Source organism: Martes martes (assembly GCF_963455335.1).
Source record: "Martes martes genome assembly, chromosome: 13".
Taxonomy (NCBI): domain Eukaryota; kingdom Metazoa; phylum Chordata; class Mammalia; order Carnivora; family Mustelidae; genus Martes; species Martes martes.
Genome location: NC_137901.1, coordinates 79,780,504 through 79,805,106, shown reverse-complemented (window position 1 = coordinate 79,805,106; position 24,603 = coordinate 79,780,504). Strand labels below are relative to the sequence as shown.

Genomic DNA, 24,603 nt, shown 5'->3' with positions numbered 1-24,603 from the left:
ATACGATATATACATACAACAGAGGATTGTGTGGCCGAAAAAATCAATGAAGTACTGATAAATAATACAATGTGGATGAACCTTAAAAATGTGCGAAATGAGCCCGTTTGAAAAGACCACATACTATAGGATTTCATTCACAGGAAACGTCCAGGAGAGGCAAAGCTACGGAGATAGAAAGTCAGTTAGCGGTTGCCAGGACCGGGAGTTTGGTGGGAGGATGGATGGGGTGAGGGAGGGGTAATAGCTAAAGAGTACAGTGGTTTAGTAATGGGCCCTGCTCCTGGGGTGCTCAAAGTGGGCTGATTGAAGTCAAGAACCATAGTGACCTCAAGGTAACAGAAGAAGTTATCGCCATTTTCCTTGTCTAGGGAGAAATGCAGAAACAGGCTGATGGACACAGCCTCCCCCCACAGATATCCAGATAGCTCAGGGGCCTCAGTTTCCCCTTTTTCTCCCTATCTGCTTCTGCATGCAGGGTGGGAAGTGCCAAAGGAGTGACAGGAGGTTGCCTGGTGTCCTTTTTCCTGTGGCGGCTTGAGAATGTGGCTCCACACATTCTGGTAGGAGGAGGTGGGGGGTCGGCAGTCATGGCTCTTTGTTTTTTTCAGGATAGCCAACCGAATCATGTCCCCCATGCAGATAGAAGGCCATTGTTCATTATCTTCCTGTGACCTCATATGTCTAGAATCGTGCCGTCCAGTAGGATGTTCTATCATCGCAGGAATGTTCTGTGCTGTCTCCTGGGATGACCACTAGCTTCTCGGGACTACTGAGTATGTGAAATATGCAGCCAAGGAATGGGCTCTTTAAGCAGAATCTATTTAATATAGATACTAAATAGAATTAAGAACTAATTAAAAATGATTAAAATTTTATACATCCATTATGGTGTATAAAATATATAAGTAATTATTTTATGTAAGATAAATATATTTATGCAAATATGCGATATATAATATTTCTGTCATTATAATATACAGTATTTTATAATTAAACATTTAATTATTTCTATGTATACATACACAGACATTTTTCATGCAATATAAAATTCATCATTTTAAAATGTACTAAAATGTACAATTCCATGGTTTTTAGTGTGTGGAGAGAGAGAGAGTGCAACCACCACTGCTATCCAGTTCCGGAACATTCTCATCCTCCCAGAAGAAGCCCTGTACCCATCAGTAATCATTCCCATTTTCCATTCCTCCAGAGCCCAGGCAACCACAAATCTAATCTCTGTATGCATTTGCCTGTCCTGGACATTTCCTATAAATGGGAGCATAGACCTTTTGTGCCTGTCCTCTTTCACTCTGCAGGTTTGCAAGGCTCATCCATGGTGTAGCAGGTGTCAATGTTTCATTCTTTTCATGGCTGAATCATATTCCATTATCTAGATATACTATGTTCACTTGTTCATTCATCCTGTTGAATGGGAATTCATGTACACTGACATTTAAATAGCACACGGGTTGGGGTGCCTGGGTGGCTCAGTGGGTTAAAGCCTCTGCCTTCGGCTCGGGTCGTGATCTCAGCGTTCTGGGATCAAGCCCCGCATTGGGTTCTCTGCTTGGCGGGGAGCCTGCTTCCTCCTCTCTCTCTGCCTACTCTCTCTCTGTCAAATAAATAAAATCTTAAAAAATAATAAAAAAATAAATAGCACACGGGGTTAGTGGCTCCCATATTGGTCAGCAAAGATCTAGCACAAGAGGGAGAAGCTCACCCAAGTAGACAAATTGGAGACCTGAGCTCCAGGATGAGGCATGGCCCCCGGTGTGGCTACCCAACTTTATGTTTTTGGCCTACTTGTCTACCAAAGGCAAGGGGAGGGACAGATTCCTCCCAGCTCTGAAATCCCAAGACTATAATTTCTTTTTATAGATTAAGTCTCTAACCATAATGCAGAGGGTTAGATTCTGGGTGGAGAATGTGTGTTTTAAGACCATCTAAACCCATCTGAGTTGTTGACAGCTGTATCCTGGCTGGATACATGAGGGAAACATGGGGGGTTCTCTCAAGTTTCTTCTATTTCTGATGGTGTCAGTACTCTGTCTTTGGAGGTCTTGGGGGTGGGTTGTGAATTCTCCCCTTAGGTCTCCGAGATCTGGGCCGGTGGTTACCTTGAAGACCTTCTTGGCCCAGGTCCTGAAAGCCTCTTCTTGCCCACAGAGCTCATCCCCTTCCCTCATCTTCAGGATCCTTTCTCCTCCCAGCTCCTCCAAGAGGGTGTCCACGGCATGTCCAAAGGCGCAGAAGTGAGGGTAAGCCCGGGAGCCAAGGCCAAACACAGAGAACCTGCCAAGGAGACAACAAAAGGTCCATGTTAGGGGACCGTGGGGCGTGAGGGGGTATCTGGTATCATGGACACTGTGTCCCCCTCCCCAAATTCATATGTTGAAATCCTAACCCCCAATTGTAGTTGTATTTGGAGATGGCACCTTTAAGGTGGTAACTGAGGTTAAATGGTGTCATAAGGTTGGGCCCTAGTCCAGTAGGACCAGTGTGCTTAGAAGAAGAGGAAGAGATACTGATAGCACGCTCTCACTCTGATGGTGGAAAAAAGAGAGGCCATGTGAGGGCACAGCAAGATGGTGGCCATCTGCAAGCCAGGAAGAGAGGCCTCGCCAGAAACCAATCCTACTGGCACCTTGCTCTTAGACTTCCAGCCTCTAGAACTCTGAGAAAATAAGTATCTGTTGTTGAAGTCATACATTCTGGTATTTTTGTAATGGCAGCCTGAGCAGACTAAGACATTTGGTTATCTCTAGAAGGACTGTGTTTAGCCCATGGTGGTCAGATGTCCCTAAGCCCACCTGGGGAAGGCTATCTTAAAATCTAGGAGCCCCTGCGGCCTCTTCTTATCTCCTTCTAGTCTCTGTTAGCTGGGACCATCCTCAGGATAAAATTTCCAGTGGTCCTAAGGAGGATGAGTTAGGATAGCAATGACCCAGAACCATTGGTTTACTTCTCGTGCATCCCTTTCTAAGCCAGAGAAATTAGTCTACTTTTTTGGGAAGGCTTCTGTCATGGACAAAACCAGATGAGCTTTAAGTACAAAGGTAATGAAAATCATAATACAGCAGTCCTCAGGGGCCTATATTAATGAGGAAATCAGAAGGACTTGTCATTAACACATCAAATGTTGTATGTTAACAAACTGGAATTAAAAACAAAAACTTAAAAAAAAAAACCCACATCAAACGTTGGGGGGTAAACAGGTTCTTCTAAAAGGGGATGAAAGGTTTATCAATATGCCGGCTCCAACTCTTGGGATGTCTATGAAATTCATTTGTATTGTTGGGGTGCCTGGGTGGCTCAGTGGGTTAAAGCTTCCGCGTTCGGCTCAGGTCGTGATTCCGGGGTCCTGAGATTGAGCCCCGCATCGGGATCTCTGCTCGGTGGGGAGCCTACTTCCTCCTCTCTCTCTGCCTGCCTCTGTGCCTACTTGTGATCTCTGTCAAATAAATAAATAAAAATCTTAAAAAAAAAAAAAAAGAAATTCACTTGCTTTGCAAACCCTTTTTGTCTAGATAACACCAAGAACGTGGGTGTTTGAATCAGTGGGGGTCAAGTTAATGAGATTTTCCTCTCTGTTAAGGTGGGCTGCCTTGACTTGAGTATGAGAAGGGAAGGGTTGTGTCTCAGACGGCCACTCTTGCTAGTTCACTGTCCTAGAGACACTTTACGTCACACTTACAGGGCTCGGTCCTGGCTGTGGGTCTGGACCTCACCGGGACCGTAGCGACAGGTTGGTAAGTGGGACAGGAACACCGCATCCCACTTCTTTCCTGGGTTGGAGTTTTCTGCTGTAGACTATTATCTCGGACAAGCCCAGATAGTGGCTCTGGCTCTGGGTCTGAATCTCTTTGTTTAGGATGAAGGGGTCAATTTGGCTAAAGATTGAGATGGGGGATGCAGGGAAGGAGGAGGGGAAGCTGGGAAGGGACTCCCATTCTCTCTGTCATTCGAGAATGCACTTGAGATGGGTCCAGGCATCTCACAGATCAAGTGAGGGTTAGCAGAGGTTAACATCTGGGAAGGAGCACTTTTGCCCCAAGCCATGCCGCTTAGCTTCAGCCCAGCGGGGATCGGAAATTCCTAGCATCAGTCATGAATTGTGGTTACGGCACTTGTTCCTCAAACACGCAATATTTATGTTCATGGCATCTGCCATACCGACTTCCAGTGATACTATTGTTTCCTTATTACCGTTGTTTAACTCGCTTTTAATTTGTACTCACTAGCTTATCAAACTCACCTGTGTTCACTAACAGATGGCTCAGGTGATTCATTCATTAGTATATTTCCTGGTACACCTGAAGACCTGCAGCCTAGTTACTTCCTAGGCTCACGTTTCCACCACGATCTTTACCTCATGATTTCAAACTTCCTATTGTAAGCCTCCAAACCAGGAACTAGCAAACTTCTTATACATGGGGCCAGAGAGAAAACATTTTTAGGTTTCTAAGCCAAGAAGCAAAATCGAAGCTATCATGTAGATACTTATGTAACAGACCGAAAACAAATTCCTGCACATTTTTATTGACAATAAAAATTAAAAAACATTTTTATTACACTTACTGAGGATCATGTTTTAGTACTATGTCTACTTATGAGGATCTATCCTCATAAGTATCCCTCCCCTTCATTTTTGAGGGGGAGGAATAGCGTTTTGCTTCATTGGGATTCAACGGTAATGTTTCCTATCATCGAGTGAGTTGCAAATGTTCCACTAGAAAAACCATTCTCAGCTCATGGGTTGTGGAACAGTCCACAATGGCCAGGCTGAACGCACCTGTGGGCTGCAGCCTGCCAATGCCTGCCCTGAGCCGTGATAGATTTAATATGGGAAAAGTGGGTCTGGCCATCAAAGTACAAAACCGATGTTCAATGTCAAAACTAAAACAATGCACTGATGTCAAACCCTGTGGAATGAATAACACCAGGGCGAACCCTTGTATAAATTATGCATTTTGTGTAATCATGATGTGTTGGTGTAGTTTCACCCATTGTACCAATGTACTACTCTGGATGGAGATGGTAGTGGTGGGGGAGGCTGTTTTTGTTGGCGGCTGGGAAGGGAGCACAAGGGAAATCGCTGTATCTTCCTCTCAGTTTTGCTGGGAAACTAAATCTGCTCTAAAAAAAAAAAAATCTATTAAAAAGGGCACTGCTACAGACAAAGGGCTGATATCTACAATCTAGAAAGAACTCCTCAAACTCAACACTCAAAAAACAGATAATCATGTCAAAAAATGGGCAGGAGACATGAACAGACACTTGTCCAAAGAAGACATACAATGGCTAACAGACACATGAAAAAATATCCATCATCATTAGCCATCAGGGAAATTCAAATCAAAACCACATTGAGATACCACCTCACACTAGTTAGAATGGCCAAAATTAACAAGACAGTAAACAAGTGTTGGAGAGGATGTGGAGAGAGAGGAACCTCTTCCACTGTAGGTGGGAATGCAAGTTGGTGCAGCCACTCTGGAAAACAGTGTGGAGATTTCTTAAGAAATTAAAAATAGAGCTACCCTATGACTCTGCAATTGCACTACTGAGTATTTACCCCAAAGATACAGATGTACTGAAAAGAAGGGCCATCTGTACCCCAATGTTTATAGCAGCAATGGCCACAGTTGCCAAACTGTGGAAAGAGCCAAGATGCCCTTCAACGGACGAATGGATAAAGAGGATATGGTCCATATATACAATGGAGTATTATGCCTCCATCAGAAAGGATGAATACCAACTTTTGTATCAACATGGACGGGACTGGAGGAGATTATGCTGAGTGAAATAAGTTAAGGAGAGAAAGTCAATTATATGGTTTCACTTGTGGAGCATAAGGAATAACACGGAGGACATTAAGAGAAGGAAAGGAAAAGTGAATTGGGGGAAATCGGAGCGGGAGACGAACCATGAGAGACTGTGGACACTGAGAAACAAACTGAGGGTTTTGGAGGGGGGATGGGGGGGTTGGGAGGGCCTGGTGGTGGGTATTATGAAGGGCACATATTGCATGGAGCACTGGGTGTGGTGCATAAACAATGAATCTTGGAACACTGAAAATAAAAAAAAAAAAAAAAAAAGGGCACTGCTGGACATAAAACTTCAATACCTAGGACCCCTGTGATGTGAATTCATCTACCAAGCATTGCCGTGAGCAGGTATGAGAAGCTTCGGTTAACAAAGTTCAGAAAGATTTGCAGCCGGGCCCAGATGCTCGGCTTACGTTAGCCTTGTGTTAACTAACATCGCCAAAACCAAGGATGTGACATCCGGTTTTCTTTCCAAGTGCTCGTTGAACTGAATTCACAACTGTTGAAATACAAAATATCTGTCTGTGTCCTAACTAAAATGACCTCTTGGTATGTGACCCCTGTATTTTGGTAAACATGGGGTTGGGCCCACGTTTTTTGCATCTGACTGCACATTAGAGTCACTTGGGAAACTAAGGAAGTAAAAGGCAATACTTGGGCCTAATTCTAGATGAACTACATCAGAATCTCTGGAAACGGGGCTTGGTTATTGGTATATTGCAAACATCTCCAGATGATTTTGATGTGCGTGCAGGGTTGAGAACCACTGGGGCATGAGGGGGGTGTCTCCAGAAGCTTCTGTTAGGTGTAAAACATATCACCGGGAAGCGTAGCTCATTGAGTAATTTCTAGGGACTAACAACCTTCAGCACACAGGATGATGGGCTGAGATTTGGGCGATGGAGCTCTGAGAGTGTGTTTAGGAAGAGGTGATAGGAGAGCCCAACTAGTGTGCTTAAACAGGTCGGGAGGAGTCACCAGACAATGACAATACAGCTGGTTATTCAAGAGAAGGTTGGAAATAGAAGGGAGACCCCCTAACAAGAGCTCACTTTGCAACTGAATCCAGCTCACCAAGATGTCTTCCCCGATGCCCTCAGTCCTTGCTCACCTCACGTTTGCCAGGGGTCCAGCACTCTCGAAGTTGTCTCTGAGGTCTGGCCCGTCACCCGATGATTTATGGGAGTCAGAATATGAGGAAACGCTATTGAATCGGACCTTGTAGCTCCTGCCAAAACAGAAGAGAGCCTGTGAGTCCTGACTTGGAACCCCTTGTTGAGGTAGACACTCCAAAGGATCTTCAAATGACCAGTCCTGTTTCTAGGACTTTCTCTCGCATGTTGAGACCATAAGTCTTCTTCTTTTTTTTTTTTTTTTTTTTTTTGAGACCATAAGGCTTCTATGGACTCTTCCAGAATGGATCAACTTACCTTCATCCACCATGATGATAGCTAGCCATCTGCACATGACACCACTTGTATTTAAAACGTTTCTGACCACACTCGACTCAAGGAATCTTGAGAGCAAGATGGTCAAAATGATTTAATGGGAAAAAAAAAGTCACAAATAGAACAGACCATCCCCTAACCATTAGACCACACTTCTTGGCTTGCCAAATTGTGATGAGCACACACATCCTTCTGGGATGCCGTTAAAGGGCAGATTCTGATTCAGCTTATCTGGGCAGGGTGTGAGGTTCTGCATTTCTAAGAAGTACCCAAGACATGCCAATGTTGCCAGTCCCCAGACCTCAGTCCGAGTAGCCAGGAGCTAAGTCAGTCTTAGCCAGTCAGCTAAGAACTAACTTGTGCTGCCCGCTATGGTAGCTCTGTGTATTTACTGAAACATAAAGTTCAATGGATTCCAAAGAAACACAGTTAAATATTCTGTTCCTTGCTTGTACTAGTCATGTGTTAAGCGCTCAGGAGCCACATGTGGCTGGGGGCTGCCATATTGGATAGTACAGTTGTGGAACAGTTACACCACCCTAGAAAGTTTTCCTGGATTGTGCCAGACAACTCCCATTCAATGCTCTCTCTCCATCAAGTTATGGACCTTGGACGTTTCAAGGAGCTGTCACATTTCCCATTTCAAGGAAATGTGGAAAACGTTCTAGCACTGAGGCATGGCATGAAAAGAGATTGAATTTTTTTTTTAAAGATTTTATTTATTTATTTGTCAGAGAGAGTGAGCACAGGCAGACAGAGAGGCAGGCAGAGGCAGAGAAGCAGGCTCCCTGCTGAGCAAGGAGCCCGATGTGGGACTCGATCCCAGGACCCTGGGATCATGACCTGAGCCGAAGGCAGCTGCTTAACCAACTGAGCCACCCAGGCGTCCCGAGATTGAAATTTTTTACTAAACTCTTCTGAAGGGGATTGAAGGGGAAGGAAGATGTCACTGGGACGCAGACCTCAGCACGAGAGGCTCGGGAGCCTTGAGACTTCAAAGAAAGAGCCAGTCTCCCTGTTCTCCTCCAAAAGTGGGAAGTGGTGTTTTCAGGCAAAGAAAAACAACAACAAACAAACAAAACATAAAACAAAACAAAATCCCAAGACCAGAAAACAAAACAACCCCCCCCAACAAAAGCCCAACACCCAAACCAAAACAAAACGACACCCCACAAACAAATCCGAGTGCAAAAGACAAAAAAAGACACTGCGTGTTCTGGCAGGCAGGGCTTCTGAGCTGGACGTTCTTCAAAGTTTTCGTTCCAGCATCAGGAAAGTTCTAAATATATGTAAGTGTATTTTCTGCCCTAAAATAGTCTCACATTGAGTCATTTCTGCAAATAAGTCATGCAACATATCAGGGGGTGGCTGTGTTGTTAGTGTGGGAGGGATGGTTAATGCTTGTGGGTTAAAAATAACGGCACATGTATTTGTATGAGGTTTGAGGTTTTTCCAACTGCTTTCCTCTTTGTTTTTATCCTTTGATCCTCTCAGCCACTCCCAGAGGTGGCTGGGGCAGAGACGGTTTCTCCCCATTTGGCAGATGAGAAAGACTGAGGCCCAGAGAGGTCAAATGCCTTGCTCATGGTTGCTTGGTGAGTTAGTAGCACAGCCTGGGTTAGGACTCAGGTCTCCTTGAGATGCAGATGTGGCCTTGGATGCTTGGGCATTGGGCACACTCCCCCCCCCCCCTGCATGCATACACGAACACAGGGCACACATGCCCATGTACACAGCACACACACACTCTACCTCTGCTGGCTGTCACGGGCTGCAGCCAGACCACGGACTCCTGGGTCACCTTGGGGGAGGGGAGGCGCTTTACGGGGAAAGAAACGCAAGGGTTCCGGGTACCTAGAGGGGAGAATGGATGGTGCCCTCTCTCTCCCTGAAGGAGGGGTGAGGGGGAGCCTGTGATGGTCACCTGGAAAGGAGAGGGGCAGGGAGAGCAAGGACAAAGATGGCTGAGCAGGAGGGACGCAGCTATCCCTTGGGAATGGAACGTATGTGAGCTTGGCAACAGGTGCTTTGCAAAGGAGAAAACCAGGAGAGGTTTTCTGTGGACCCCGGTCTCTGAACACCAGTCAGCTAAGGCACTTGCTCTGCTCCGTGCTGGAGGAGACGCCGTATCGGGCTCCTTGAAAGAGACCTCAGCATGCACACGCCCTATGTTCTCTGCATTATGTGGGACTTACGGCTTTGCAAGGGTACTCGTGATGACAGGCCACCTTATGAAATCTCTTTAGAACCCAACGCTGCATTGGGATGCAATTTCACCGCAAACATCTTTTGGCTACATTTTGTTGTTGTTGTTTTCTTTTTGCTTGTTTGTTTGTTTGTTTGCCTTAGGAGGTATCTCATCTTCGGAACTCAACCTCTATACTAGCTAGAACTCCACCAGGAGCATCCCATGGAACAGTTCTGGGGTAAGAAACTCATTTTCACTGATTTCGAATGTATGCTTCCAAAGTGGGGAGATAGTAAGAACCAGTGTCTACACTTAGGGGGTCATGAGTTTTCAAAAGATGCCCACATCTGTTTTCTCCCTCGGTTCTTACAAGTTAAGAAGTTAAGGCAGGTATAACAAGTCCTATTTGATGGAAAAAGAAACTGAGGCACAGGGCAGTAAACTCACCCGAGGAGCCAGAACGTCAGCCCCAGTGAGCCCCAGACACCCACCAGCTAACACTGCTCGCAAGGGGACCTTAGGTCACAAAAACCAGCCCACACTCAAATGTGAACCCCAGGTGCCAAAAGACAATCTTCAGTTACCCTCCTGAGTGTGTGACGTGACCCTGGAGGGTCATTTACTTACTTCCTTTCCTCGTGCACAGAGTTGGGGTGCCTCATTTCCATCAAAGCGCAGCCGAATTTCTGGAAGCCAAAAGAGATGACTGAAGCATGGAACACGGACTTAGAAACCCGGAACAGGGTTGGGCGTCCGGGGTCCTGGCTGACACATCAGGCACATGCCTGACGCCTCTGGGGGCCAGGATGCGAGGGACAATCAGGGGTTTGGGCTGGGCAGCTGTGTGTTCCACGTGTGCGGGTACACGTGGAAGGACACGCTGATGAAATGACTCCAGGCGTGGACCTGCTACCCCCCGCACAACAAATCCCCACTGTGGCTTTCTCTCTATAAAAATACCATCCCCGCTTCTCTTATCTGGAGCAGGGGATGTCAAAGTCCTGATTGGGGCATCCATTCCAAAGCACGGCAGCTCACTCAGGAGAGAGCATTTTCACTGAGGACATCATGAGACTGAGGTCTTGGGAATTGTCCAATCTTTGTGGAACTTGGATCCAAATCGAAGTCATGGGCTTTTGAGGCTCTGGGAGGATTTGCTGTTGACTGGCAGGTATACCTGCTGCCCTTCCTCCCCACCCCCACCCCAAAGGAGAACATGCTAGAACAGGTGAAAGGTCATCTTACCTCCCCATTCTCAGGGGGGTCTCCATTGCCAAAAGTGCTGGTAACCACGAGGACGAGAGTTTCATGTTCCAGATGTACAATGTCATATTCTTCCATGGACATCACCTAGGTGGGTCAGGATGAAGGGAGGGGGGAGAGGAAGGGAGAATGTGACAAGGAGAAGAGATAAGAGAGAACAAAAAGTGATGGGGGAAGGAGAAGAAGAGGGACAGAGGAAAAAGATGAGTCATTTCGAGCCATCTCCTTTGGAAGAAGAAACAAAAGTTCTGGGTGTCACTACTTCAATGGGCCCAAGTGGGTAGAACTAAAAGTTCTTTTGGCAGTGTGGGGCCTTTCTGTGGTCACAGTGGCCTGAACGACCATAAAGAACCTGGGAGCGATGGTGGAAGGGGTTGGCCGCTAATAGAGAGAGATCTTGATTGAGATCCTTGGGCTTACACCTAACTGATCCTGGAATCTTCTTGATCACATTTAGACTGGGAATGGCCCACCTGGCTCTGACCAGGTCTGCTTAGACTCCTTGCTAATCCTCCCTCCACCAGCATGGGACCTGGGCCAAGTAAGTCTGAGATTCCTGTCGTAAGGAAGATTATTGCCCTATATCTTAGCACCTCTTGAGCAATGTTTCTCTAAGTAGGTTCTGGGGAAACCCAGTCCCCTGAGAGGCTCTTTGAAAATAAGTGAGCCATGAACAAACATGCTTATACTCCAACCCCTTTTCATTTGGAGATTAGAATACAGTAGACCTTGAACAACATGGGTTTGAACTGCGTGGGTCCACTTATACGTGCGTTTTTCCCAATAAATACAGTACAGTACTGCCAATGCATTTTCTCTTCCTTCTCGTTTTCTTAATAACATTTTCTCTAGGTTCCTTCACTGTAAGAATAGAGTATATGATACATACAACATACAAAACAGGTGTAATCAACTGTTCACGTTATCATTAAAGCTTCTGGTCAGTAATAGACTATTTTAGTAGTTAAGTTTGGGGGGAGTCAAAAGATATACGCAGATTTTCAGCACCCCGACCCCCATGTTGTACAAGGGTCAACGGTATGGACTTGCTAACTGAAGGCTCTGAGATTGAACTGTGTTTAATGCAGAGCTTTCCAAACTCACCCCAGAAGGTTTTCTCATAAACCCTCTAAGATTTGGCTCTGAGATGGGGTTTCATTTTGTGATTCCTGGACTCTCCTGGAAGGACATGGGAAGACGGGCCTCAAAGTCCCCTGCAATTTATGCAAATACGCATGTGCATGCCGAAGGGCACCTCGAGATGTGCTTTTTTTATTCATTCTCAAAGGTTCTTCTCTGTTGACCTCCCTCCTTCCCTTCCCAACTATGTTCACCATGAAGGGCCAGGGAGCTGGCACTACCCCCTACCCACCTTGGCATCAAAGGCATGTTTGAAGATCTCGCACAAGGTTTTAGCATAGGCCTGTGACTTGCCCGTTTCTGTGGCATAAAGGATGGTCGCCTTGACCCTCTTGGCCATTGCCTGCCCCATGAGCTTGGCTGAGAACTTGACGGCTCTGGGGAGAAGAGGATGGAGAGGAAAATGGGAAATGTAGAAAGGAGGGAAGATGCTAGACTGGGGCTTTTGGGCAAGAACCATGATCCCTGAAAAGTAGTGGGAGGGAACTTATTCTCTTGATCTTTGATGGTTTCAGGGACACTAGAAGCATGAGTTTAGCAACATATTGACCCCTTTATTAAATCCCTCCAGGGCAACTAGTTGTGAGCTATCATAGTTGGTTAGTTTTGTTAGTTGCTTGGTTGACCAATCCCGGTCTTGAGAACCTTGGTTTGCCAAGCATGGCCCCCATATATGATCCTTCATTCATTCATCAAATGTTTGTTGGGTGCTAACTCATGTGCTGGGCATAGTTATATGAACTGAAAAATACAGACATGTAGCTGTCATGAAGCTTTCATTCTAGTTTGTGTGTGTGTGTGTGCATGAGAGAGAGAGAGAGAGAGAGAGAGAGAATGTATCACTAATAAATCACTAGGTATTGAGTTAGAAGGAATTTTAGAGGTTTATAAATCCACGAAGGAAGGACTAAATCAGGCTTCATCTTCAGGGTCTTGCACAGAGCCTGATAGCTAACAGGCACTAAATAAATATCCATCGAAAGAGGAAATGAATTTTAAAGATGCTGCTCCCACCAAAGCCCCGGGGAGTTTGAATATCCAGGCTAGGCTCTTTCCAGTTAAATGGAGAATTCAGAACCTGGGTTCCTTCCTTCCTGTTGATGAGGGCATAGGGGTGGCAGACAGGCAGAGGCTCAGGAAGGCCTGGGCTCACCTCCTGAGCCAGCATCCCTGGTCCAACAAGGATCCTCGGAGTAGGCAAATTGTTAATTACCCCCACCTGGGGATGATTGGTGGTAAATACATTTTTAAGAATCAGGGAAACCACCCACACTGCAGGAGGACCCCGAGCTCAGGGGGAGAAACAGAAAAGAATAAAAGGTGTCTGGAGGATTCCCTTTGAGTGATCGGAGCATAAAAAAGCATCTATAATTAACTACCATTGTTTCTATCCCACATGTAATAGTGCAATTAATGTTTTAGATTTCTTCCTCCTTTTTCTTCCCAAAACAGTTGAACTGAAGTGAAGCCAAAGGCTGCCCTCCCCAAGAATATCTGTGATTCTCTTGTTAGGGAAAGAATGGTTGCTGATGTGTTCTTGTGTGGCTGGAAGACGGGGGTTAGGTGGAAGGAGAGAGAGGGGAGGAAGACAGAGGGAGAGACATGGCATGAGCCATGTTAATGGAGCCAGAACCTAGGTTTGGAGTCACCAGGGCCTTGCTTCTGGGGTTCATGGAATGGATGGCATCTGTAGGGATTGTACCCTGAGAGTTTTGGATCAGAGGGTGCTGATGGAAGAGCCGCTCAATGCATGCCCAGATCCTCTGCCAAAAGCTTAATTCCAAACAGGGGTCTGTGCTGACGGGGTCCGTGGAGTTCACTTTCTTTAGGAGAAGGCTGGCCTCCCCGTCGGATCATCTCAGTCACCCCCCACCTCATTAGTCAGCGGGTCCCTTGGTTGGCCACACATTCTCCAGGAATTATTACTCTTTGGTGGCTTGGCCCATAACCTCTTTCCCTCCCTCCTTCGCTCAGTTAAGTCTCTTCATCTCATTCTTCAGCCCAGTTGTCATCTTCTGAAGGAAGCCCTCTCTGACCTCCCAAACTCGGTTAGCTCTATACACGGCACCATGAATCAGCCCTCAATGGCACTTGCAATGTTTACTGTATTTCTGTGATTCTTGGAAAATGAACGGCTGTGAGCTTTGACAGGAACAACATTGATCTGGCTCATCAGGCATCCCTGGAGATCAGCACAGTGCCTGGCACAAGGTAGACCTTCAGTATTCATTTCTTGGCCAAATGAATGAATGAATGAATGAATGAATGAATGAACGAGTGATGTTAGAGCTCAGCCCTGGGTGAGAGCCCTCTTGAGTTGGCTCATCCCAGTTCCTCCCACCTCTGGGTTCAGTGACTTCCTGTTGGTAGCTTGAAATTGGTCATGGAGTAGTTACACCATGGAAACTGGCAAATGTTACAAATCTACATCATTATTATTATTACTAGAACCACTCTTGTTATTTTTTGGAGAGCTGGCTTATCAATAGGCCACTGCCCTTCAGACAAGAATTTAGGACATGGAAGTGAGGAATGTGAGGTTGGGAAGGAAAAAAGTTGAAGCAACATCCACATCTCAGACCCTCAGGCAAAGGCGGCATGAGGGGGTCAGAGAAGATGGAGAAGCCACATCACATGAGGGGTCAGAGGCACAAGCATCTGCCCAGCCTCCTCTCTGGGGACTCTCTGAGTTTGGAGGCACTTCTATCCCCCACCCACTTGAGGCGACTTACTCTGCCAGCTTCTTGAAGCCGATGGCTCGCCGCTTTGTGGGGGTCCCATTGGTACCTTTCCAGACATGGGTGTTCCAAGGCTCAGGCTGGGAAGAGAGGACCATGGTCAGTGAAGTGAGGAAGTCTAGTTCCCCTTAGGGGACCCGCAGGACTTCCTGGGTGCTTGTGGCTACCCAGCTATGTCCAACCCTCAGTCCTTTTTTTCTTTCTCCCCCTAAAGATTTTATTTATTTATTTGACAGACAGAGATCACAAGTAGGCAGAGAGGCAGGCAGAGAGGGAGGGGAAAGCAGGCTCCCTGCCAAGCAGAGAGCCCGATGCAGGGCTTGATCCCAGGACCCTGAGATCATGACCTGAGCCAAAGGCAGAGGCTTAATCCACTGAGCCACCCAGGCGCCCCAACCCTCAGTCCTTGAAGGGACTGGTTCTGCTGCTGGTGTACATAGCGGTCTTTGTACAGAATGGCTGGTCCAGTCTCCCTGCATTGTCCATCTAGACCTTTTCACTCAGCCCTCGGTCCTCTCAAACACTCTCCTGGGGACCCCATTAGTCTCTGAGCTAGAGCTGTGCTGGCCAATATGGTAGCCACCAGCCACATTGGCCATGGCGCCCTTGAGTGCTCAAAGAGCAAGTCTGAATTCAGACATGCTTGAAGCAGAACATGCATCCCAAATATTGATGATTTAGCACCAAAGAGGCAGAGAGGGGCAGGACCTGGTATTCGAAGGAGGGGGTGAGCCGGTAGTTGAGCATCTCCTGGTGGAAGACTGGGGTGATGCTGCCGGACATGGGGGGCACAATCCACACCCAGTCAGCGGGGCAGCCCCCCCGGCAGCGGTATTCATTCTCCATGTGCTTAATGAAGGACTCGGTGGCTGAGTGGTGGTCAACGATGGTCACTTTGTCACTCTGTGGGAGGAGAGGGGATGGGGAGTCACGGAGGAAAGGAAGCTGGGTTATTTCACGACTCCCATCCCCATGGAGCAGCCTTTCCCAGAGGGGGTTCCCGGAGATGACGTGAGGCGGTGTGAAGTGATTCTCCACACGTCCCTCTCAGTTGTACCCAGGGGAGAGTCTCCTTTTGGTGCTAACCCGTTTTTAACGCCTCTCTTGCCAATTTTCTTCTCTCCTTCCTCTCCCACCGCCATTTTTCACCAGAGAGAGGAAACTCAGGCAGCACTGAGCTAGAATTTAACAACTCTGTATTGTTTTCCTTGTGTTTCTTTGCTTATTAATTTATTTAATATTATAATTACCTTCTATTTATGGCAACTGATACTGACGCTCCATTTACGGTGCTGATACAAAATCCTCTTAAACATTTTTAGGGACCCAGGAGGAGTTTATTAAAATTAAGACACAGAAATTGTGGTGGAGGTGGGTGGGCTGCCTATCTAGGTAACCCGCCCCCGGGGCCCGTGCTGGTTGGCTGGTCTGGATTCGAACCTTGTCTGAAAAGCGCTTTCCCTCTCTGTCCACAAACCCTTGCCCACTTCTGCATCTTCCTTCCTCAATTCCTCATCCCGCTCACGTCCCTCCTATCTCTGGCTCACCAGTCTTCATGCCAGGCCCCCAGCCCCCCAAACTACACTCCATCCTTCTCAGTGACTCCCCAAAACCCACTCCTCCACACTGGAGAGAGAAGAGGGGACTTCCTTCCCCCTCATGCCATCTCAACCTGTCTCTTCCCTGGGATGTTCCTGCGTGTGCCCATTCTCCCTACGCCTGACATGGAGGCCCATGGTCCATATTCATACCTACCCATGCCTTGATCCGTTCATTCTACTGTGTGCACCTTCCATGGATGACTAGAAGAGCCTAGGTTCCCAGACTCTCAGCCTCCAGAGACAGAGCTAGCTGGTGTCTATTACAGAGAATGATCTCTATTCTATAGTCTTCTATAGACTTCTGCCTGGGAGAAGGCCAGCTAATGCCTGTCACCCTGGCATAATTATTAGCAGTGTCTTTCTGTTGCTCTCAAAAGCCTCATGGTTTAGATACTCAACCCTACAGCTATCCTGTGTCATTCCACCTACCACAGATCCACACGTTCAGAGGGCCGATATGCTTCTGATAACGAAGAGGGGTATTCGTGCCCATCGTGTGATAGTCTGAACCCCAAAGAAGTGGAAAGACACAGAGGATGCCTGCCGTCCCAATTCCAATAAATCATAAGCAGCGAGTCCCAATGCCCCTCCCCCACCCAGTCATCTCTTCCTCAAATGGTCTCCACCCAAGATCCTAAATGGAGTCAAGGCATGTGTGTTGGGAGGTAGAACTTGCTGGTGAACAGATCTCCCCCCTCCTGGTAGCCAGGTCTCTTGACCTTCTGCTCCAAGCCTCTGGAAGGCTTTAGTGCCCCCTGGAGACGTGCCAACCAGGGTGTGTGCCCTGTGCTACCTGGAAGCTATAGAGAACAGCAATGTTGATTTCCACCAGCGCCTGGTCCTTCCACAGGGAGGATGTCTTCCTCATGTCCAAGTTCATCTTCTTGGCCACTTCCTGAAACAGGAACGAAACACGGACTCACAGGCTGGGCCACCGCAGGAGAGACAGGGCTACCAATGAACTTCTTCACCAAGTAGCCAACTCACTGCCAAGCTGACAAACTCACTCAAAAGACTTTTCTATTGAGAACCCACTGGCAGCAGAAAACTGGAGTGACTTGGGTGGCCGTTTTATTTTTGAGCTTACCTTCTAGTGAGGGAGAGAAACAGTTAATATTGTGATAAATGCTAATTCCTAGAGAGAAAATAAGACAAGGGGGGGATAAGGGGGCCAGACTGAGCCAGGATAGTCAGCAAAGACCCACTGTGGAGGTGGCATTATCGGGTGAGACCCAGATGACGAGAAGAAGCAAGATAATATCTGCAGGTCTACGGAGGGAAGGTTCTAGGTAAAGAGAACAGCAGGTGCAAAGACCCTGAGGTGGGATCAGGCTTGTACCATCTGAGATATAGGAAGAAGGCCAGTGTATTTGAGGGGCGGGAGCAGTAAGCCAGGGGAGTTGGTGGGAGAGAGAGGCAGGACTGGATCGTGCAGGATTTGGGATAAGTCTAGGAATCAGGATTTCATTCCAAATATCATGGAGAGGGTCTTTGGAGGGCTTTAAGCAGAAGGGTGGGTCTGGAAGTGACATCCTCTGCTTTCTAGAAGGAAAAGCTCTCCACCGATCCTGCTCTATGTCTGGAGAGTAGCCATGCTTGGGATCCACATTGCAGGGGCTTTGAGCTCAGGGGAACACCTGCCTTGAGTCTATCTGACAGATAAGGAAACCGAGGCTCAGCGAGATCCATAGAGCCATTTGGCCTTGGAGCTGGGGCCCAGGCAGGGGCCCAACCTCCAACATCTGAGAGCAGCTACCCAGCTAGCCGACTGCATTGGCTACAGTGGAAACAAACCAGCTTCTGACAACTTGAGCTGAACCAGGGGCTGATGTCAGGAGTGGGGAAGACCCAACGGCAAATTCATTAATTAGCGCTTTGCTTTTCCTTCCTCTGTCAATTCTAGTCACTTGTGGGAGCCCAGGTCTCATTATGGGGCTAGGAGGCGACAATTTCTCAGGTTTGGGGAAACGGCTTCCCAGCCCAGCTGTCAACATTTGTACATAACAGAGATTGGACTGGGAGGGCTGGCGCGGGAGTGTGTCTCATTTAAGTTACTCGGGGAGGACTGCTTACATGGAAATGTAAGCAGAGACCACGAAAGCAGGTCTCATATTAATCCATTCTTTGCGGCTGGGGTGCTAGGGTCTGTTGTGGACCTTTGGCAGTGACACAACCACAGAAAGAAAGAAATTTTCCGCTTTACATAAATACATACAAAACTTGAGTTATCTTACGAGAGAGCAAAGTGTCTGTGGCCATGATGTTGTCATTGTAACTTCCCCACCATTACTGTGGTTACAAGAATGGAAAGCAGTTGCAGGAAAAAAAAAAAAAAAAGACTCTATGATTAAAAAAAAAAAAAATCCCCAAACGTGATTGGAGCCACATCTATGGAAATTGCCTGAAACATCTTTTCCTTTCCTGCCGTAAGTTTGCAGAGATCAGTGGCTGCCCAGTAGAATCTTCTAGGGAGCTTTGAAAAATGCTGGTATTGAGGCTCTATCCCTGAGCAATTATACCTGAATCCCGGTGAGTGGGACTCAGGCATAATATAGTCCCCTAGGTAATTCCAGCGTGTGGCAAGGCTGAGGACCCCTGGCTTCCGTTTCCAAGCTAATACCCATGGGATTTTTAAAAAAATTGAGACATTGTGGGCATATAACATTGGTGTGAGTTTTAGGTATACAGACTTAAGGTGCTGGTTTGATACATTTATATAGTGCAATATGATTACCACTGTTAGTTAACACCTCTATCATGTCACATAATTATTATTTCTTTTTCTGTGTTGGGAACAATTAAGACCCAGTCTCTTAGCAACTTTGAAGTTTATAATTCAGTATTGTTGACTATAATTACTCTTCTCTGCATTAGATTTCCAGAACTTATTTATCTTTCCACTGCAAGTTTGCACCCTGAAACATCTCCTCCCTAACTCCCCCACCCACCAGCCCCTGGTAACTAGCATTCTATTCTCTTTTTATGAATTTGGCTTTTTTAGATTCCACATACAAGAGATATCGCAAAGCATCTGTCTTTCTCTGTCTGACTTATCTCACTTAGCATAACGTCTTCAAGGTCATCCATGTGAACACCCATGGACTTTATTTTATTATTATTTCTAAAGATTTTACTTATTTATGAGAGAGAGAGAGAGAGAACGGTCACAGGCAGGGGGAGCGGCAGAGGGACTCCCCACTAAGCAGGGAGCCCGATGCGGGGCTCGATCCCAGCACCCTGGGATCATGACCTGAGCTGAAGGCAGACACTTAACCAAGTTGAGCCACCCAGGCACCCCACACCCATAGATTTTAACAACAGAAACCTAATGCTCGATTATGAGTTCCAGTCTTGCCTTATTTACTGTGTGACATAGGCCCAGTGCTTAACTTCTCTGTTTCTCTTGCCTCCTTTTGAAACACCGCCGGCCACGGCAGACAGTTGTTAGGAATAAGAGTTGCTGGCAAGACCACAGCTATCCTGAGGCATCTGCCAGATCTGAGCTCCAGATGCCACCCTAGCAGCCCTTAGTAGATGAGGATGACTCAGCCAAGGAGGGAATCAGACCCTCCACGGAGACGTGCATATGCTGACACACCGCTGCCAACCCTCCTCCCTTGTTTTTCAGGAAAGAGGCAAGAAACATCCCGAGTTCAGGGGTCATTTTCAAAACATTCTAATGAAAGACTGTGTAAGCCGGATGGTTAGGAACTTGGACCATAAGGTAGCCTGAGTTCTCATTCCCACTCTGCCACTGGCTAGGTGGGTGACCTTGAGCTTGTCGCTCTAACCTCTGAAAGACCTCAGCTTCCTCATCTGTGAAATGGGGATTATCAGACGCAGAGGTGATACACAGTGCTTGGCACAGTGCCGAGCTCACAGCCCCTGCGCCCATCCCTCCACGGACGCTCTGGGATTACTGGGGGCTTCACCCGCGGCGCAGCCTCTGTTCTAACCTCTTCGGGTTTCCAAGACCCAAAGCTCGTACGTGGGGACGGAGCGCTGGGCCTGCCCCCTCTGCCTCCTGCCTGCCCATGGCGATGGCCAGGGAGGGACCTCACCTCCAGGATGTTGTATCGAGAGTTGTCACAGTAGTCGCGGACGCCGATCTCTGTGCCCATGTACCAGCCGCTGAAGGGACAGGCGCTGAACTCCAGGCCGCCAATCTCCAGCAGCATGTTGGACACAGCGGGGAGGCCGTACCACTTCAGGCCCAGATCCTTGAACCACTCAAACCTGCGGAGAGCGACACGGCCCAGCTCACCACGGGGCAGGAGTCTCTCAGGCAGACGCGTGGGTGGGGCAGCCGGAGCCCGGGGATATGGAGATGCCAGCTGCCTCCTGGGGCTCGCTAGGTCAGCCCCTGACTCCTGGGCTCCATTTCAGACCGGTAGGATTGCAGGCTCCACAGCCGGGCCCAATGAGACGCATTTTAACATGTCTCCCAGGTGATGTGGAGGAACATGCAAGCCTGGGAGCCACTGCACTGGGCCGCCACTGATCTCCAGAACCCATTCTGAAAGCCAATCCAGGAGGAAGGGAGTCTTGCCAAATTCCTTCCTACCCCAGGGCCTTTGCACGGCATGTGCTTCCTCCCGGGATCCTCTCTCTTCCTTCTGTGTCTGCCCAGCCCTTACCTAACCTTTAATTCTCAGCTAAAATGTTGCTTACTCTGGAAGCCCTCCCTGATGCTCAGTTTAGGCTGGGTCAGGTGGCTTGATGCCTCTGGGGATCATAAAATTTCTTTTGTAGCACTTTATTAGAATTAAATATTTATTTAGGTAAGAGTACGTGTAAGTTCTCCTTCTTGAGATGGAGAACACCATGGAGGCAGCGACCAACTCAGCTATGAAAGGTTGCACAATGCCTGGCCCAGAGCAGGATTCATAAACCATGTTGATGGAATGCATTGATGAATGTAGGCCAGGTTTCACCGGGAAGATCGGGTGAGTTCCCAGATACTGGGCAGTGTCAGGAGCCTCAGGAAACGTGCTCCCTCTCCAGGGATGGGACGAGAGTGAAGTCATTAAGGCTCTAGCCTTGGGTGCAAAATTTAAGAGGGCTCTAACAAACCCAGTAATCAAGACCAGTACTATTTTTTTTTTTTTTACATTACATTCTAAATTAACTCCATGTTTTCCAAACAAAATCAGTGCCGCCCCTCCAAAAAAAATCCACAACAAACCATCAAAACTTTAAATAAAGACAGGTCTCACCTGACACATGCATGGCTCACCTTGCTTGCTTTACCTGAATTTCAGCCCTGAACTGGATCCTGTCTTTATTTAAAATTTTCACATAAACATTTTAAAATTAGATTTTGATAATTTTTTGATACAAAAATTAATTTTTATAAAAAGACTGCATTAAAATAATATTTGGATTATTGAGCTTTTTGCCCCACCCCACCCCCATTTTGCCTCCAAGGTCAGGGTCTCACTGTGGATTTCCTTCACTCTCAAAGTGTGACTTCCACTCGTGCTGCTGGCCCGGCTCTTACAGTTCCTTCCTGGCTCCAAATTCCTTCTGGACTTGACCCACGTCAGGTCACATAGTTTTAAACAGCTCTATTTAAAATGAGTGCCCACAACAAGACAGGAGGTGCTTCTGGCTTTCTGGAAAGCTGGAAAAAGGCTGGAAAAGGGCAGGTCCCGGTTGACTGTGTAGGAGTGGGGTGAGGAGGGAGATTATGGTTCAGAAGAGATGGTCATCCCCTGGCAGGTCAAGGAGGACTTACTGCTTGGGGGAATCCACTGTGAGCAAGAAACCAAGACCCCCTTTCTGCCTCTGTCTGGGCTAGAGGGAGAGTTAGGGGGTTAGGGAGAGGCAGAGAGGGGCACTGGATGAATCCCCCCCTACCTCCCTCCCCCTGCCGGTTCCTCTTACTTGGGGTGCCTGATAGGCACTTCCAACACCAGCTCTGGGGGAATCTGGAACAACTCGGGGTCGTTGCCGTTGGCCTGGAGCAGGAGTGGCAGGACGTCGAAGCGGCCCCTTGGGGGTTTCCAGCCCTGCTGGACGCAGATCTGCAACCAGAAGTGGCCAGGTCACACCACCTCCGCTGCCACCGTACCCCAGGCCCCCCAGCCACAGCGGCGGGGGGAGGAGGCACAGAGACCCCAGTGCAAGCCGGCCAGCGGCACTTTCCTCTGGAGGCTCTGGGCCATGTTGTTCTTGCCCACCGGGGACTCCCGGACGGCAAGAGTGGAATCTGACTGTTTTATCTACACCACCCTCGAGCCCAGGGTCTGGCACGTCCCAGGTACTCACTCTGGAACTGCGTGCATCGGGTACCCTGAGATAGAGAACCTACCACATTTGATGAGGGCGGAATGATTAGAATTTGTGCATAAATGCATCTGTTAGAGCAGCTGTCGAATTGAAATATAAAGCAAGCCACATAGGTATTTGAAAATTTTTTAGTAGCTCCATGTAATTTAATTTAAATTTTTAATTTTTTAATATTTTATTTATTTATTTGACAGAGCGAGATCACAAGTAGGCAGAGAGGCAGGCAGAGAGAGAGAGGAGGAAGCAGGCTCCCTGCCGAGCGGAGAGCCCGATGCGGGGCTCGATCCCAGGACCCTGAGATCACGACCTGAGCCGAAGGCAGAGGCTTTAACCCACTGAGCCACCCAGGCGCCCCTTAATTTTAATTTTTAAAAAAGATTTTATTTATTTACTTGACAGAGAGAGACAGAGTCAGAGAGGGAACACAAGCAGGGGGAGTGGGAGAGGCTTCCCGCTGACCAGGGAGCCTGATGCGGGGCCCGATCCCAGGACCCTGGGACCACAACCTGAACTGAAGGCAGATGCCTAATGACTGAGCCACTGAGGTGCCCCTTAAATTTTAATTTTTTTTATTTTTTTTTAAAGATTATTTATTTTTTTATTTGACAGAGAAATCACAAGTAGGCAGAGAGGCAGGCAGATAGAAAGGGAGAAGCAGCCTCCCTGCCAAGCAGAGAGCCCGACGTGGGGCTCGATCCCAGGACCCTGGGATCATGACCCGAGCCGAAGGCAGAGGCTTAACCCACTGAGCCACCCAGGTGCCCCTAAATTTTAATTTTTAAATAATATTTTATTTATTTGAGAGAGAGAGGAAGAGTGAGTGGGAGAAGCAGACTCCTTGCTCGTCAGGGAGCCTGATATGGGGCTCAATCCCTCATGACCTAAGTGGAAAGCAGACACTTAACCGACTGAGCTACCCAGGCTCCCCTTTAGTAGCCACATCTGAAAAAGTAAAAAAAGAGCCCAAATATAGAGCAAGTGAAATAATTTCAATAATAGGCTCATTTAAATAATATATTTTAATTTCAATAACATTTGATTATTAATTATCATCATAATTATAATATTTATTATATCGGTATTAACTTATCAATATTATATTAAAGTACCGATAGCAATATATTCTAATAATATATTTAACATTTAAGTTAAATATGTAATATAGTTATCTGATAAATATATCAAATATATATAACATATAATTAAATGTATTAATCATCATTAATGTCATAATGATAAATTCTTAAATACATTATTCATATTACTATAATAAAAGACATTTAACAAATGTCAATACATTTAATTCCATCAGTATATTAATTTTTAATAAATATAATAGTCTAAAATTATCTACAATATTATTTCAATATGTAATCAAGATGAAAATTATTAATGAACTATTTTCCACTCTCTGTCTTGTTCTCAGTCTTCGAGATCTGGTGTGTATGTTACGCTTACAACACACCTCAATTTGGATTTTTCCGGGGCTCACCAGCCACACGTGGCCAGGGGCTGCCCCACTGGACAGCACAGGGAGAGTGGGTTTCAAAAGACACGGTTAGGGTTATGTTTGGGGTGTTTCTGTCTGCAGTGTCCGTAGAAAGAGGAAGCACGAAATCAGGGGCTTAGGAGAACACGGGCTGTCAGCAAGGTTTCTGGAGACAGAAGGGGAGGAAGCCGCTGTGGCGTTTCTGTTCCGGTGGCCAGGAGGACAAGGTCAGCCAACTTTGCAGTTAGCGCTCAGCCAAGTGGAGCCGAGAGTCTGGCTGAGTCGGAATCGGCACAGGTGCAACTCCTGGTCGCCCTGGTTACAGCCCCTTCTCCTCCATAATAGTATTTTAATAAGAAAAGCCACATGCAAATGAAGTCAGCTGTCATGCGGGACTGGAGAAGCGTTGGATCTTGCCAGCTCTGTCCTGAGGGGTGGTGTTTGAGGAAAGAACAGAGATGAACTTCAGCTGGGGATGAGTGGGTGATAAATAAGAGGGGAGCCGGGCTGTGTGCCCGAGCTCATTCTCGGCATGGGTCTGCCTGCGGTGTCTCCTATGGGCACAGGTGCTGGAAGCTCCCGTGCATTACCTGTGCTACCTGTCTGCACCCCAC

General features: G+C 47.3%; 1 protein-coding gene across 2 annotated transcripts in view; it reads right to left on the bottom strand.

The window, feature by feature from the left end:
- Positions 1-24,603, bottom strand: part of NOS1 (nitric oxide synthase 1) — a gene marked incomplete at both ends in the record, with an annotated part of 82,055 nt that overhangs the window by 20,555 nt on the left and 36,897 nt on the right. The window contains 11 exons of one of the 2 annotated variants that reach the window (XM_080822158.1): positions 2,121-2,295; positions 6,943-7,059; positions 9,032-9,133; positions 10,095-10,153; positions 10,713-10,817; positions 12,103-12,247; positions 14,603-14,688; positions 15,317-15,511; positions 17,003-17,104; positions 20,271-20,445; positions 22,096-22,235. In XM_080822158.1, the coding sequence (XP_080678284.1) occupies positions 2,121-2,295; positions 6,943-7,059; positions 9,032-9,133; positions 10,095-10,153; positions 10,713-10,817; positions 12,103-12,247; positions 14,603-14,688; positions 15,317-15,511; positions 17,003-17,104; positions 20,271-20,445; positions 22,096-22,235 (1,401 nt within the window). The remainder of the gene's footprint in view (positions 1-2,120; positions 2,296-6,942; positions 7,060-9,031; positions 9,134-10,094; positions 10,154-10,712; positions 10,818-12,102; positions 12,248-14,602; positions 14,689-15,316; positions 15,512-17,002; positions 17,105-20,270; positions 20,446-22,095; positions 22,236-24,603) is intronic. The other variant, XM_080822159.1, reaches the window with a different exon arrangement.